The 17283-nt window shown below is 40.7% G+C and overlaps 1 protein-coding gene across 2 annotated transcripts in view; it reads right to left on the bottom strand.

Moving 5' to 3' along the window:
* Positions 1 to 4476: 4476 nt before the first annotated feature.
* The window catches only part of LOC147235302 (unconventional myosin-Ic-like), a 57940-nt gene continuing 45133 nt past the window's right edge, over positions 4477 to 17283 (bottom strand). For both annotated transcript variants that reach the window (XM_086142392.1, XM_086142401.1), the window contains exons 11-32: positions 16680 to 16753; positions 16009 to 16114; positions 14434 to 14514; positions 13531 to 13622; positions 13288 to 13382; positions 12186 to 12232; positions 12017 to 12097; positions 11418 to 11523; positions 10555 to 10672; positions 9264 to 9377; positions 8960 to 9036; positions 8783 to 8851; positions 8623 to 8707; positions 8240 to 8399; positions 7862 to 7945; positions 7651 to 7744; positions 7515 to 7570; positions 7304 to 7439; positions 7156 to 7226; positions 6960 to 7057; positions 6733 to 6832; positions 4477 to 5750 (exon numbers count right to left, since the gene is read on the bottom strand). In XM_086142392.1, the coding sequence (XP_085998518.1) occupies positions 5724 to 5750; positions 6733 to 6832; positions 6960 to 7057; positions 7156 to 7226; positions 7304 to 7439; positions 7515 to 7570; positions 7651 to 7744; positions 7862 to 7945; positions 8240 to 8399; positions 8623 to 8707; positions 8783 to 8851; positions 8960 to 9036; positions 9264 to 9377; positions 10555 to 10672; positions 11418 to 11523; positions 12017 to 12097; positions 12186 to 12232; positions 13288 to 13382; positions 13531 to 13622; positions 14434 to 14514; positions 16009 to 16114; positions 16680 to 16753 (1971 nt within the window). In that variant the 3' untranslated portion in view covers positions 4477 to 5723. The remainder of the gene's footprint in view (positions 5751 to 6732; positions 6833 to 6959; positions 7058 to 7155; positions 7227 to 7303; positions 7440 to 7514; positions 7571 to 7650; positions 7745 to 7861; positions 7946 to 8239; positions 8400 to 8622; positions 8708 to 8782; positions 8852 to 8959; positions 9037 to 9263; positions 9378 to 10554; positions 10673 to 11417; positions 11524 to 12016; positions 12098 to 12185; positions 12233 to 13287; positions 13383 to 13530; positions 13623 to 14433; positions 14515 to 16008; positions 16115 to 16679; positions 16754 to 17283) is intronic.

Below are 17283 nucleotides of genomic sequence, written 5' to 3' on the forward strand. Positions count from 1 at the left end.
CGATTTATAGCAGCGCAGGAGCGAAGCGAAAAAACACCGGCGTCCTCTGATTGGAGCTGAGCGAACCCGCTGCAGCCAATCACAGAGCCCCGCCCGTTACACGCGTCCTGTTTCTTGACTCTGTAGAAATGCTGGGATAACAATCTTGAAATGTTTTGACACGCTTAAAAAAGAATCACGGTCTAACAGCTGATGATGGCACCCTTTAATCTTTCTTAAAGATGCATCATGTTATAAGCACTTTAATACACTCCTATAAGAACAACAATTTTTTTGTGTTTGTTTACAGGTAGGTGTCAAATGTCCACTCCAGCAATATTCCTGCAACGCTTTCCAACTGAGAACGACAACAGCAAAAGCTGCCAGTTCAGTGCAAAAGTCTTTTTTTTCCTAGCGCGACAGTGCGAGTGAAACGTGAGCAGCAGGAATATCAAACCTGCATGTAAGTTATTAATCTCCAACTCTGCATGTGATGTGAAGTGACTCACTGTTTACATCCAGTGTCTCCGAAAGCCAAACTCGTATTTCCAAGAACTACAGGAGTGGAAGGGTTCACAAGTTCCAGAGGAAAGGCCAGATGAAAACAAAAAACAGCCCTCAGGCAAAGTGACACCTGGTGGCTGCTCCACTCTCATTTGAAGGAAATGGAATTTATATTCTGTGGCATCCTAAAAGTTGACGTTAAAATACACATTTGTAACAAACACCTTATCGTATTTCATCGAGTCAGCCCACAGAGTCGCTTCACACGTGGTTCAGAAAGGATGCCTGATGGTGAGATAGATCAATCCAACAGGTAGATGGAGGTGTCACTTCCACCTACAACGCTCTGTTCAGAATAAACACCGGGAGGCCCGACCGGCGCCTGGGTTTGAGCCTCCCCATATTCCTCATCTGCTGGGATGTTGAGGCCTGATATCTATCTGTAGATCTCTGGAGCTTCGAACACAGGATGCTTCTTTTTTCCTCTCCACAGAGCAGGAACTCTATTCAGATTCTGATTCTGTGCGAGTTGCACACACACACACACGCACACACATCCAGCAACTTCAACCTTCACCAGGGTGGCCTAAGGTTATTTATGCAGTCGTGGGTGCATAGTTTTTGTGAAGTCTTATAGCAGGGAGAACAATTGCAGATCTAAGTGCTGGTTAGGAAGTGTAATCTCCTCTACCCCTCTGTGGCTGAAGCTAAAATTCCCTCTTTTTCATTAATTTCAGACACTTTTTTTTTCACCCGTTCAAAAAGTGTGTCACGGTTTGACCCGCAGAGCACACTCTAGAACTTTACGACTGTTCTTTCCATTTGTTTCTCATGACCATTTCCTCATGTACCTTGTGGGTGGGTGGGGGCTGTTTAAACATAGGTGTGAAGTTAAGGAGGCGGCGCACCAGGTTGGGATCTGAAGGACAGAATGAGAGCGGTGGGGGAGGTGGCGCTGTATATTTGAATTGAAAAAGAATGACCCTGGACTGTCCCGCACGAGTCTGGATTTAAATTTTCGAAACCCAAGCATTGCGTTTTATCACAAACCATTCCAATGAAGAAGCCCTTAAAATTAAACCGAGTACATCTCCACAAATGTTACATTTCACATTACTGTCAATCTAAGTGAAAGAATTTTAACAGAAATTTAAATGAGAATAATTTTGGATTTGGCTGGGGACAAACTAAAATGTGGTATATTTTTTTTTGGAAAATTTAACACAAAAAATTCAATTTTTTTGTTTTGAATCGTTTTGATTCTATTTTTCCAAGCGTCTGTGACCTTAATTGGCACACGGTTGTGTACATAGTTGAATACCGCAGTCTTCAGACCTGCTCACTCCTGCCCCTCTGTGGAAAATATGAGGTATTTCCTGATGAAACTCGGTTATCATCCAATACTCTCACATTTCTGCTATTGAGCCACAATTCACAGGTTTGTGGTGATAAATGAGCCCAAAAAAGTGAAAATGCAGACAGAGTACACACACACACACACACACACGCACGCACTTTAACTCCTCTGACTAACTCACCAACAAGACTCCGCTTTAGGGAGTGGTTGGTGGTTGTGTGCTGTGAGAGGCTGGTGGAATGTGAAATATTAAGTACCTTAAAATGTCAAATGATGGAATTAATCCTCAGGTGCTCTCGATATTAGACAAAGAAATGTTGTGAATTTGAATTAAAAAAATGTAATTTAAAATTCAAGCATCTACATATATCCCGAAAGCCTCTATTGCTTGAATAAACAGTTTTAATAACCATTTTTAAATTAACCAAAAGCGGACTATTTTTGTCCATCATTGTTGGGTAATCCGAAAAACAATTTTGGATCAAAACTTAACATTGTGCTTTGGCAGGCTTGAAATCATCTGACCTTTTTCTCACACACACTTCTTTCTCTGGTGCACTGTTGACCCACATTTCATTTTCTATGTGTGAGTGTAAAGCAGCGTAAAAGAAGTCACAAAGTTAAAAGTAGCACAAGAGATACGTTTTTTTCTATTTGGCAGAGCATTGCAAGTTTGTATGTGCACGCGAGACACGTTTTTACATTCACCTGGAAATGTGGTTTATGATTAATGTATCTGGCATCTTTATTCTGGGGGGCCTCATGGACTGATTTTTTCCAGAGTAGTATCTAGGCTATCATTACAGATAGAATTGAGTGTTTGCAGGAGACAGATGATGGATAAATCAATGTTCGGCACAGTCACTGTAACATAACGTTTCATCTAGTGTGACGTACACCAACCTCAGCTGGATTACTGGTCCATGACTCAAGTGGGCGAATGATCAGGACAGGAGGGGTCAGGTTTAAAAAAAAAAAAAAGTTAATTTGTCATAATTTTGCATATATTGGCTTTTGAACATCACACTTTTAACAAAAACAGCAGACTTCCAAATAAATTTAAAATTTGGATTCAATTGTAGCAGCGTCTCGTCCATCACTAATCAGCTCAGGCACAGATGTGTGTTGTTGCAAATTAGTTCTATATTCAGTGACACACTTGGGATTTTCAAAGCAGAGATTCCGTCTTTTGTTTTTAAAAACTAGCTGGGACAAAATTGACTGGGGAAAACACAGTCATTCAATGCCTGAGCTGCTTATCATGCATCAGGGATGTGGTGGGTTTTGGATAAGTACAGTTTTCTTGGAAATACAATGAAATTGAAATCAAGCGGAAATGAGAAACAACACTTTCCAGTTACCATACATTTCAAATTTATTTAGCAAATCTTAGCATCTCAGGTTTTTAGTGTGTTGGCAAAATTATACATTGGTTTGGAGCGTACAGTAAGTCAGGACTGACAATAGGAGTGCATCAGTAAATAAGATCTGGTTGGAATTAAAGCTTGAACGTATGAGGGAGAGGAAAACTTGAGGTGCCACTGGGACAACGAATCTCTGCTCTGACAGACAAACAGTCAAGGAGGTATTTCTCTTACAGTCTCACATGGGTCTGTTGTATTGCTCTGCAACAAGGCACATGAACAAATGAACAAACAGTAAAAGATTTTTTTCTCCCTAAATGTTTTTACATTATCAAACCTCATTTGGCTTGGATGTCGGATTAATAACGCAGATGAACTGTACAAATACATGGCCCTCCCGAAAAAAAAAAATTGAACAAAGCATTTAAAAACTAACATAATAATATAAATCATACAACACAGAATCACTAGAAATGAAAAGGGTCTTTGGCTAGTAAGTGCAGCAGCACAATCCTGACTCTTGAATATTGCACCCGCCTTGCAGAGACAAACGTCTGTTGATTGGAAGAACCAACAAAAAACAACCCTGGAAACATTTTGGAGTTTTCTCTCAAAATGTGAGCATGCAAAGTCCCGTCTTTTTGAAGTCTTTGGTCTTACCCATAGGCTTGAAAGAGAACTGGGGGTCAGAGGTGACATTAAAAGGACTGAATTATTACTCAGCTGCTAGATAAGGCTTCTAACTTGCCTTAGTGACATTTTAAAAACAGTTTGTTGATGCATGGGGGGGGGGGGTAATTTTTACAGTCTTTTTTTCTAATTTGCCAGAAAATAAGGTGAAAAGCTTCATGTTTGACAGGAAGTTGCCAGATGGCTTACTGACAAAGTTATTAGAAATCAAAGTAAAAATGACAAGAATCAGCTACCCCAGCTCCACCTGAATTTTAATCTAATTTCCTAGCACCCCTAAAGCTAATGTTTTATTGGGTTCATTCAATTAAAACAAAACTCAAGTGTTAAACACAGAAAAAGAAGCTGCTGGTTTACCTGGAGCTGTTATTACTCAGTCTAGGATTACTTTGTATTTGCCTGTTTTTCTACAGCGACATATCGTGATGTTACACTTGAGGTTTATTTGATTCTACAGAGAACATGCTAGTGGGCTCCAGCAGTGCTGTTAGCTTTCAGAGTTCCAACCTAACCAGGCTAGCTGTTTCCCTGTTTCTACATTGAAGCTTAGCAAACTGGACTGCAGTGTTTTTCTGAAGTGTATTTCTCCAAAATGCCTTTTTTTTTTTTTTTTTTTTTAATTTTTTTTTCATTCCCACACGTATAAAGTAGCGTCTTCATTTTCACATCACTCTCTTGCTATCAAACCGGTACTAGGTTTACTTGTATGGCTTTAACTTGTGACTTTTAGTCTGGATCAAAGGCGCTGAGGTGTAAAAACAGACAGAAGCTTTGGTCAAACTGACAAAAAAAAAATTAAAAAAAAGCGTCAGCCATCGTGGAGTTGGCGGCGGAAGCAAAGCCACGAGGAGCAATGGCAGGTCGGGAGCGTCGGATATAGTTCAATCAGTGGACGCCGGGGTTCTATTTACACTTAACTCGACTCATCCTCAGGTTGAGTGTCATGGTTGTTTCAGTACGAAGCTGGCTCATTAAGAATAAATCAGTCAAGGCAAAAAAAGGCACAAGCACCAGGTAGCGAGGCGAACTACTGCTGCATCCCATCATCTCTCCTCACCTGCCCATTGCCCTTTCCTCAAAACACCTCTCACATGCTGTGGTCATTTCCGTGGCCTTCACAGGATAGACTTTGTATCTAGCGTGTTGATTCCCTCATTATCAGCTCCCTTTGAGTTCAGACAGTGTACAAATCCAGCTGTGCGATAAATATTCAGTAGTAAACTCAACCGTTAAGCCTTTCCTTTAAGGCACCTTCGCGTGTCTATGCACCGTTTTTCAGACTGAAGAATTGTTCAACAGCTCGCCTACATGCCGTCAGCCTTATTCTACCTTCTCAAACCATCTGGTCCAGGTGGAAAACCATTGTCGGGAGGAAAAATCATGCAGGAAAAGTCATCGGGGGCTGGGGGGGGATGAGAGAACAACCAACCTTTATTTAGTTACTGTCTTCTGCCTCTTCTGCTGTCTCTCATTCTTCCCTCATCGTTTACTTGGTCGTGTTTCCAAATAAAGCACGATAAATGCACACAGTGCAAGAAAAATGCACCAAAATATTTGTTATTCCTTGGCCTCTTATATAAAATCACAATATCCAAAGAGCAAAATTATGAATCCCAAAAATATTATATATAAACATAAATATATCAATTAGTTTTGCTGAACTTTTTTTTTTTTTTTGTCTTTTTTTTCTCATTTTGAATTGGAAGCACATGCCATTATTTGGCGACAGCTGGCGTCTGATTGGCTAAAGCAGAGTGGGGTCTGCAGTTGTGTGATTGGAGGATGGAAGATATGGCGGAACTAGTGTGTATTTGTGGCCCGAGGGGCCATCATCTGGAGTTCAGTCTGGGAGCAGTCTGAAAGAATATTCAAAGGAGAAGAAGGTCAGTCACAGACACTTTACAGATAGCCTTTTAATATGACTTCATAGCAACTAAATGAAAACTCCATCAGGAGTTTGGATTTGGAAATTATCCCCGGAAAGACCCGAGTCGAAACTCAAGCTATTTCAGCAGCAGGGGAAATATTGCAGCAAATAACGGTGGCAAACACAACACTGACATACCGAACCTTTGACGACTTTCATTCGAAGGACAGAGTAACAGAGACGTGTTTATGACTGAGCAATTCTCATTTGACCTGTTAAAAGCCTCTACCCATGACAAAGAACAATGTGTGGTTCGTCTGCGGCTTAAATTTCTCGTGCTACTAGCCAGTTTGAGTACTGGGGGGGAAACATCGGGCTGCTGCAGGCCTGGAGTCAGCAGTCACAGGCTGAATTCTACAATACTGAATTAACTAGACTATTACGCCTCCTAAACTGTTCTAGGATTGGGCTTAATCAGATAGCTTGTTCTAAAAAGTTTCTTAAAATGGCAAAAAAGAGAACTGTGCTTGCAAGACAGAAAATAAAACGGTGACACAATGTGAATTTTAATGGGAAGTGCAGTGTTTTGGGAGAAGTCTACATTTGTTTACAGCATCTAAGAGACTGTCTCAGGAAGGTCACTCCCCGCAGACAGCAAATAGGGAACAATTTAAACCTGGATTACTATCTACTTCCTGATCACTGGGGATGTTTCAAAATGCTTCACAGTGTCTTTTTTTGGAATCAATAATACCTCAGGGTTGCCTCTAAGCCATACATCTTTGAGACGGCTATTTGAACCACTTGCAAAATAAATCGAACTACATTTTCATATTTGATGTTGTACAGCTTTCTTTGACACATCAACAGATAAATGTTACAGAAAAATAGGTATTTTTCGTGTTGTTTTCATTCGGAAAGAACGGAATGGAATGAAGCTATGGAGAACTTTCAGAATATCCAAAACTCACCACAGACAAATGCCCGTTCTTCGCTTTGGCCACCAGGAGTTCCGATCCTGGTGTGAAGTCTATGATTCCCTCTTTTCCTTGACCCACAGTAAACTTTATACTTGAGGCGAAGAGAGATACAGTGAGGATTTAGACAAAATGGCCAGAAAAACGAGCCAAGGCACACCTAAAATCCTTAATGCCAATGTAAAACTTTGGATTCATTGGGTTTCTAATACACGTCTCACCTTCCCTGGTTGATGTTGATGCTATTTATTTTGTCAGCGCAGATGGCAATCTTGGTCAAAGTCTCGATCACATGATCACTCTGCAGAACCACATCTCCCTGGGAGGGAAACACACACACACACACACACACAATCACTTTTTAATTTAAAAGAGGAACTTACTCAGAGATGTCCAAACTTGGTAGCCATTGATTACCTTCTGTTTGTTGTCTTCACTTGGCACATGCAGAACAAACAAGCCATCACTGAGGGAGCTGACAGAGATACCTGCAGAGGAAGGACAGTTGTGATGAGCTCAGTGTTTTTCTCTTAGAAAATAATTCATCTGGTTGGTGACCTCTGACCTTTCAGAGCTCCATAATCGATGCGCTGTTTGAGCTTGGCGTCTTCTACAATAATGGCACTGTTGCCAGTCAAAAGCAACTGACGGGCTCGAGCCTTGTAGCCCTTCCTGTCGTACTTGGTGACTGGCACTCCATACTGGGAACAGAATGGCTTGTGAGAAACTCATTGACACCTTTAAAAACAAACTTTCATTATTATGAGTGTGCTAACCTTCATCTTCTCATTGCCCAGAGCTTGTACCACCTTGGGATTGATGTTCTCACCGTCTGAAAGAGAAGTTGCGGGCTGTTGAAGCTCTATGCAATAATAATGGGATCTATCATCAAAGAAGAAAATGTCAGCTCACCCAGTCGGGTACTGACAAACAGTTTGGGAACGCTCTGTGGATAGTTGTCCTTCTTGTCCTTGAAGATCTCACTGGCAATCATCTTCTGCTCCATCTGTCCATCGTCGTAACGACAGGAAAGAGGACAGAGGGAGAAGGAATGACGAGACCCGACAGTCAGATGAGCGGCGTGCCACGAGCATGTCATGTCTGGCGATGGCACAATATTCACCTGGTGTTTCCATTCGGGACTAATTTTCTTGCAGTAGCTCCAAACCATATTCTGCATACAAAGCTTCTGCAGATGATCAGATGCCTGAAAAAATAAACAGTGTTATATCATCTTGCTGTGCACACCAGATCAGATAAGGACCTGAAACCCTGCTCTAACCTCCTGAAGCTATTGATGGACTGATGGGTAAACAGTAGTGCTGGGTCAACATTTGAACCAAAGCAGGAAATTTTCAACTCTTTGAAACCCCAGACCTCAGGACCTTTTCGCACACACATTCTTGAATGCAGCACTGCAGGCCTTTTTAAACTTATACACAAACATCTCTGGAGTGAAGTGCACTATTGATTCGTTCAATTGTGAGTTTGCTATCCCAACCTCGGTGAGAGCTGCTGGTGGCGTCGGCCAGCTCTTGTCGAGAACGTTTTTGGGCAGGTTCCTGCGCAGCTTCATGAGGAAGGAGTAGCGTACGTAGTCCAGGAAGTACTCATTCTCTGGACAGCGCTCTTTGTGGCGGTAGATGAAACCTTTGATGAATCTGTAGGTCGAAACAGCTCATTGAAAAAAAATCTCCACATATACTCACACCAAAGGCATATAATACATGCTGCCTGATTAAAACAGAGGAGAGTCCTTGAAACTACATAAAGGTCATTTGTTCAAATTTGATGTAAAATTGAACTCAGAATTCTTATTCTCGGTTTCAGGAACATTGCGAAAAGTGAATCTTATAGAAAAAAGATAAGTGTGTGTGTTTGTACCTGCGGATTGTGTCAGCCGCCTGCCGCCTTCGCTGGGCCCTCCTCCTGGCCAGGATACCTCTCCACCATGCCTGGATGGCAATGGCTGATGAAGGACATTACAAACATTGTAATCAAATACTTTCAAACCTGAGTAACTGAGGTGATTTGACGGCTGTACCTGAGGTTCTGAGCTTCTGGTACTTGGATCGTTGGCTGTAGCCCCTCCATCCTGCCTGTAGTTTGGTGGCTGTGGGGTAAACAGAGTTAGAGGGGAGGTGGTTTCAGTCTGAGGCACAGTGGCTTTTGCGAGCGATCGAGCACGAATTATTAGCAATGATGTGTCTCCCGGTCTCACCGAGACTATGCTTCCTGGTCTCGAGGGCGTCCTCGGTGGCAAACAAGGTCTTGGGAAAACGAATGAAGATTTTGGATCTGTTGGGTTGCATTTAAAGACACATTCAATCATGTAATAATTCAGGTCTCGTATCATCTGTGATCAATTCCCAGATTAACAAAAAGGAGAAAGACAGGATAAGGAATTCAGTCTTGAGATTTTGCTTTCCTTCAATAAGTTCCAACTTAGAGTGTAGGATCTGAAAAAAAATTGTTGAGTCATATCAGTGTGTGTGTGAGTGTGTGTGTGTTTGTGTGTATCTGACCTGCCCATTTTGTACTCTTCAGGCTTGTAGCCCAGGTGCTTGACCAGTGTGGCCACTCCATCAGGCAATTTTCCCTGCCAGTTTGGCCAGGTGTCAGGGCAAAGGGACTTGTACCTTCAGAGTTAGAGAGATAAGTGTTCAGGACTAAAACTAATTGGCTGAACTCCCATTTTTCAACCTTTAAACTGGGTGTAAGTATGAATGTTTTGATGAACTGGTTTTAAATCTTTATGCTGTTTGATATGGTTTAAAACATGATTGGAAAAGATTAAATGCCATCCCAAAAGGTATCGCCTATGTATCAGCACATTTTGTTCATCAAGCTGCACATGTACTGCTTTGGTCAGATCTACATTATGAACATAATCTCAGACAAACAGTCACCATGTGGACATGAAAAACTCCAAAATTAAAGCGAATGCTGCTCCATAACTGCTGCATTTACAAATAGGAACCATTTGGCTGCAATATAATGTGGTGAATTGACTATTATGCTGACAGTTCATCCTGTGATTCTCCAGCGCGACTGTGCTGACAAGAGTAGTGAGCTTAATCCACTTGTGAAATTGCATCCCATGAAAGTATAGCTTTAACCTATGCAATTGAGGGTTTAATAATACTAAGATTTCCTAGTTCAGTATCTTATCACGTTTTTGAGTTAAAGGCTTTTTCTTTACAAAAGGAAAAATAAACAGGGGTTTACCGCACAAACTGTGGCTATCTTTTTTGACAGTTTTTAACAGATAGTCTTTTAATACTGCTGAAATCTGCGGCCACCCACAAAAAACGTACTTAGAATCAGCCAAACAAATAAACTTTTGTACTTGTTTACAAAGAGCTGATATGAGTGTCTGGCTGTAAACTGTGAGCTCCAGTGAAACTTTCTTTAAAGAACTCGAGCTCTTGGCAATGGGTACAATCAGAAATCCTCTGCAGTGAAGAAACTCTGTTATCGCTTTGCTCGGTGTGAGTTGTTGGCAAGAGGCTTCATGAATGCTACAGGCGCTAGTTTGACCTCCAGTATTATTTATTGGTTAGGGAGAGGGTGTGTTCAAAACAAGTTAGCAAGTTTGACAGTCAGCAGCAATACAACCAAAAGGTAGTGACTGACTTGAGGCACTAAACTTTGTCCATGTTACTGAGGTTAATAAATTCCTAAAGTTTCCAAACAAATCCCTCACATTCTGTCCCATGAGTGGTTCAAACCCAAAAGAGACATGACTCTGTGCCATGCTGATTAATCCAGAAAAGGTTACAATAAATCAAATAAATAAAGCCAAAGGCTGATCACCTCTGAAGGAAAACCTCGTAGCGCCGTCTGTAGGCGAAACCTGCTCTTCTCACCCTTAGGTTTTCCATCAGTCCCAGATACTTGACCTGGTGACGAATCAAAACCTCATCGAATCGACCTGCAACAAAGCAGCGGCAGGTTACGCTGGCATAGAAATGTGAAGCCTGGTTGAGATATAGAGTGTAACTGCTAAGGAACAGAGAATTAGGAAGCCAACAAAAGGCTGACTGTGGAAGAAAACAAAGGACTGGACCCCCTATCCTGACAAACGCCAGGGGAGTTACACTGTGGCAATCGATGGAGCTGAAACTCATTATCTTCCCTGAAATTAGCCAAAGTACAGGATTAAAATGATGTCCTTAGGAAAAATATTGGTTTTTGATGCTGCTGAGCTGCTTCAGATGTGTTTCCAACTGTTACATAAAGCTGACATGGAACCTCTTATTGTGTTACTTGTCCACTGCATTATATCAGCAGTCTCATACAGAATGTTGACAGGAGTCTTACAGAATTACATTGTAGGTTACAAAAACTTGTGAAATGGGAGGGAGAAAAGGTTGCTTTTTTTAAATCATCAGACATCACAAAAAATCAGTCTATGAAATAGGCAATACAATATATACTTTCAACAAATTCTGTGTCCTTATTTGGGGAAAGGGAAGGATGAATAAATGTGTTAGTCAATCTGACTTGAATTGAAGCAAACATCTGTTTACAAAATCTGGTAACAGATTGCAAGTAACTGAAGTTTTGTTTTTCATGTTTGCTCTTTAAACATTAGCAATGAGACTTGTGTTTGATCTTGATGTTCCCCTAAGGATTTCAGCATCATTGTCTATTAGAAGAACAAGACTTATACATACCTGATTGTTTTGAGTCATTAGGCTTGATGCAGCGGATGTATGACGGTTCCTTGGACATGAGGATCTCCATGAGTTTCGCCAGGCTTGCTTTGAACTGGGTGGCTGCCTGGAGGGGCAGACACAAGACGGGTAGAAGAAAAAAAAAAACGAGTGAGAAAAGGAAGCTGGGGATGGAGCTTCAAACTGAGATTGTAAGCAGGTTAATAGATGAAGTTTGGACTTGAAAGAATGTAGATTTTGAAGAGAAGAAGAGGCCGCTGAACAAAAGACAGGAAAGAACGAAATGAAGAGCGGAGTGAAAGATGTAACTGGCAGTCCAGTCGGCTGAACACTGGTCCTTGTGTGGAGGACTGAGGCTGTAGCTTGCCAGCCTGTGACAGTACCCTGTAGAAGAAAATGTGTCTGTTTGAGTGTGAGTGTGAGTGTGTGTGAGGGGCATTCCTCGGAGAGTGGGATGCAGCAGAGAATCCCCATCTGACCTCCCACTCTGGACTGTGACGGGGAAACACTTCATGGTTTGTTTTGCTGTGGGAAAGTATGTCTGCCTGCGTGAGATGTTTACATGTTTGAAAAGAAAGCTGATTGTTAAGTCATCTCACCGTATCTGGACGTTTCTTGTCACTCAGCTCCTCTCGATCAAAACACTGGTTCAGTATCTTGTTCTCTGACATACACATAACCTGCAAATGCAAGACAATTCATGTCCCTTTTCGTCCCAAATCAGGCACAGCAAAGTCGTACTATAAACCTTGAATTGTTGACTCTCACCTCCTTTAGGTTCCTGAAGAGCAGGTCATTGTTTTTGTCCAAAAATCCTGGAGAGGAAAGCAGGAATTTCAATTGTTAGTCCACCATGTTAAAACTATGTGCCTCAAATGGACTTATCAAATACATGTTTTCACTGCACAAGTTGATTTTTTTGAAATCAGGCAAAATTAACCATACAGACTCAAATATTGGCCATTTTCCACAATTATTCGTTACTTAATTAGCATAGTTCTTAAGTTTCTTATTACCAGTATTTCTTTCCTGCCATTCCAGAAGACATATTAATGCCATTTGAGGGGACAGAAATACCCTATTTTCATTATGGTTATCTCCACCACAAATTCCTCCACTATCTTCTGTATAATTATTCCAAGGTGAATAGCCGCAAACATAATCATCAGACATATAATAACATAATGGGTGAAAGTTGACATAAAAATGAATTACTCTTTATTTGGAATCTTAAAAATGATCAGGCTCCTATTGTCTCAACACTGTTTTGACTATAACCTGTGACTGTTTTTCAGACAACACTGCCAAGAAACCTTTTAAGGGCTATGTCTAAAACATTAATTTTTGCAGTATGTGTTTGATACTATCGGTGTTGCATTGACAACTCGAAAAAACTGCCAAAATAAAGAAAATTACGACGTTGTTGATGCACATAAAACTTGAGAGGAGCAGCAGGGGGAGCACAGAATTAGCATTTGAGAATGGATAGTTTTGCAACTGTAAGTTTCCAGGTGACTCTGCTGCAAAGTTCAAACCAGCATTTAAAAGTCTTTACTTCCTCCTCATCTTTAACCACAAGTAGACCGGTTGCTTTTATTTGACAAATGATTCTTTCTTATCCGGCATGAAGTTGTCCCATAAGGAAGTTTTCCTCCTTTGAATTTGCATTTTATCCAGTGACTGAAATTGATATTCAGTTGTGGGAGTTGGTTTTCGCATGTCTGATCTCTGTGCCAAATTCACCACAACACCAAACACGCCGAGGTCAAACTGACTGTTTCACTTGCTTTGAAATTGTTTCCAGTCAAAAATAGTAAAGGCAGTCTGGATGAAGTTGGTGTGTGCCGCACAAAGAAACACACATGCATACCATTGACATTGTAGTTGACCTCTCCAGCATAATGCAGCAGTCGGAATTCGTCACGGCCCATTGCCTTCCTAGTCTTCCCATCAGCCAGCTTGTGACTGCAGGGGGAAGACAGACACAAAAATACACAGAAGGGGTATAATTTTAGATAAATTCAACCGCAAGTAGCATGTCATTAAAGCATCAGGAAACTAATCTGGATGCATTTGTGAGAGTTAAAGGATGCAGCAGTTTAACTCTACTCACGTGACAAAGTGAGCATGTTTTCCCAGGGTGTCCTCCAGCTTCTCCAGGAAGGTGATGTCACTAGCGTCTCCAGGTCTTAGACACTCCTCATCCTGCAGCAGAAAATACAAATAGCCATTAGTTAAAATCTAACAAATATTAATTCCTTCATTTATTATCATGCTTTATCCTGCACTCAGGGTGGGGCTGCAGCCTATGCTAGCGGTCATTGGTTGGGTTCACCCTGGACCTGTTGCCAGTCGATCACAGAGCCACATAGAGAGACATACAACCATTCACTCTCTATTTAGGTACTCAGAATGGTCAACACTAATATTTATGTGTTACTTACACTAATGATTGTTGCTAATCGAATTCCTCTCGCAAGTCACGATGTTTAGGAGTGAAAGCCTTTCCCTTGACATGACATATGGAAGCATTTGTAGAAAACCAAACCCAATGTCACCGTGAACGAAATGGGAAAAGCTCTTCAGCTCTGGTTGTTTGCAAAGTGGTCGACACAATCACATCTTGATGTAATTAATGAATGAGTCAGTTTGTTGTTCTTACTCCTTGAATAGTGTTGCATCAATCGAGTCTTTGGTCAAGCCTCCCTTTTGGTCACCAGGGCAAACCGGATTAAACAAGGGCTAAAAATATATCAATTTGAAACGAGGGGGAAACGCACGCCTGGCTTAAAAAAATGTACAAATAAAACCCAACTCCTTGTTGATCGACAACATGGTTCTATCATTTTTATATCTCTTTTTGTCTGCATGACAAATGATCCAGAAAATTATTCGCAAAGGATTATTTCTCACAAGGTCAAATTATTCTTGCGACATGTTGACTGGGTGTCTGGTGCGCTGTCCTAGGCCCAGTGAATTTATTCTTCAGTGAACTAGCTGGCAAAGAATTCCTCACCAGAATGGAGATGATGCCTTTGAACTTCTCCTCCACCAAGTCACAAATGATCTTGTTGTTGAAATACTGCACTGGCTCCCACTAAGGAGACAAAGCAAAGCAAATGATCGCATGATTAATGATAACACACTTGATTAATTTGGGTACAACTGGTCTGAAACACTGAATGACATAAAACACTAAATCAAAAGGTCACAAAGTCATAAAGATTCTGCTCAATAAAATCCAGATGAGGCATTAAATGGGTAAAGTTAGATGTAACTTGAGATCAATTGATGGTTCATTTTAATGTGGCTCAATATGCTCACAGTATAATGGAGGAAAGACGAAGAAAAGGAAACTAGATGTTAGAAGACTCTTTCATCTGATGTAGATACAATTTAAACGAGTATCTTTGTTTCGAATGTTTTTCTTTTGCAAATACTTCTTCTACATATTGAAGTCAAGCACAAAGAATAAAATGTCATCTTTTTGATTTCCTTTTTATCCATGAAGCTAGAAAAATTATCCTCACTGTTTACATGTAACCACTGCTAACTTTTCCTTTTATCACCTAATTGCTATGTAACTGCAATGAAATTAAATCTTTGTTTCTTTTCGCATGCAAATCAGGGATTTTTCAGTTGCTTTCAGATTATTTTTTTCCCCAAAAGTTTTTGATCGGTTTCTTCACCTCTCATTAACTATCAACTTCAGTGATAAATGAATCTTCGGCGCATCCCATTTCTTCAAAACAGAGACACACACATTTTTGTTATATTTGCGATTGATGATAAGGTGCAGCCATGGTCCACTATTGATGTCTAAATAATAAAATAGCACAGATTGAACAAGTTTGCTCCCTGATGGCCCATATATTCAGTCATCTGCGGAATTACAGGAATCCTAGTACGCAACAATGATGCTCACCCACTTGCATGAAGACACGCATGAACACAGAGCCCCACTAGTTGAGTGCAGATGTGTTCTGTTATATTAACCGCCACATCGTTCCCAGAACGATGAACCCACGGCCCTACAGTTATACAATAATGAACGCTTTGAGTTTCTCCCACAACCTGTTTGCTTGCTCTGTCACCACTGAATTTATATTAGACTGGACACAAACTGTCTTTGTTCCAAAAAGGAAAAACAAAACAATAGAACTGCGAGGAATACAAAAACTAAAGGGTGGAAGTGAGACACAAAACAAAAAAAAAAGAAAAGAAAAAAACACACAATAGAAATTGGATTTGAGACCTTGTAGGTGCAAAAATATTGGAATAAATGAAAATTAAAATGAAAGAAATACTATATAGCTCAGAGCACATATTAATTCCATATGGTGCACATTCACTAAAATATGTGCAATTATTATAAATCACATGAAGTACAACCCTCTCCTACTTCTTCTGAACCTTCCAGTCAATGGAAGGGCGGATAAAGGACCAGTCAGTATTAGAGCAGCTGCTATTGATTATTAGTGTGATAGAGTTTACTATGGATTGTTTAGTACTTTTGCAATTCAGTCAGTATACAAATCAGAGAATCAGATAAGTGTGTGTGCCTGTGTGCATTTGTGTGTGTGTTGCTGACCGTAATGCCTTCAGCTTCATACTCCTCCTGCTCAGACTTGAGGGTGAGCTCGATGAAGAGTTGCTGCAGCTTCTCGTTACAGTAGTTGATGCAAAACTGCTCGAAGCTGAAACAGGACAAGAAGCATCGGCTGAAGGCAAAAAAAAAACTTTTGGCACTGCCTTGGGTGGCTTTGAATGTCAACTGAATATCACAATCGAAATGGGATTACTCTGCAGGCAGACGACTGATCCGAGAAGCAGTGCTGCTTAATTCTTGGCACATCTGGGAATTTTATGAGCTCCCAGCCACATCCTAGCATCCTAGCTCAAGTTTCTCATGAATCGACCAAATAAAAAACAAAAGCTGCTGAAAGTTTGGAAACAGCAACAACAGCAGCGATATGGCATTTTCGATCGACGAGGAGGTACACTCTTCTCCTTTTTCACCCCATTTCATTTGTTTCAAATCATGTTCAAAAAAGGTATAACCTCACAAGGCGTTTTTGCTGTGAGAAACAGACTTTTGACAAACGATCTTGCAGTCACAACTTTGGGCTCTCTTAAGAAGTGTACTTTACTGCTTTATGACAATCAATCTTGCACACTTGTTCTCTGCAAAACTGTGACCTGAGATGGTCAACACTAATTGTCAATGCACTGTTTTCAGTTATGCAAAAGTCAATACGATACCTGTTGTGCTGAAATACTTCAAAGCCGTAGATGTCCAGCAGGCCGATTACAGAGTAATGCTTGGATGAGTCATCCTGTTAAGAAAAAAATACCGCATAGGTTTATCTCAGCACATGAGCCATTAAAACTTGCACAGCTTCATTGTCTTAAGCCTTTAGCCACTTCCACCACTCTTGTTTTGGTTATAAAGTAAGCCACAAACAACTAAATGGTTTCTCAAAGACAGCTACAAGTAAGCCTCCCACAAACAATGCCACAGAGCGAGCTAGTAAATATAATTGAGAATTTATTGAAAAATCGGAAACTTGAACGCCATTCATGCAGAGCAGTCCTTGTTGCCAGTTGGCACTGCACAAACTAAAGCAAATGTTTTGAAGACTGACACCATATGGCTGAGTTTAATTAAAAGCAAAGTAAGGTCTTTGCTCGGCATATCTGAAGAAGCCCCATGCTGAATATAACTTTTCTCTTTTTGCTTGTTAGTAGAAACACCAGGCGGGGGGGGGTTGAAATTATTTTCCATTCGATCATATTATTAACTGCACAGGATGTGCATTAACCAAAAAGCCACAAAAAACGGTATGGCTTCACATAAACCATGTTT

Source organism: Fistularia commersonii, chromosome 3 (genome assembly GCF_037954325.1).
Source record: "Fistularia commersonii isolate RoL2024-O1a breed Wild chromosome 3, RoL_Fcom_v1.0, whole genome shotgun sequence".
Lineage (NCBI taxonomy): Eukaryota > Metazoa > Chordata > Actinopteri > Syngnathiformes > Fistulariidae > Fistularia > Fistularia commersonii.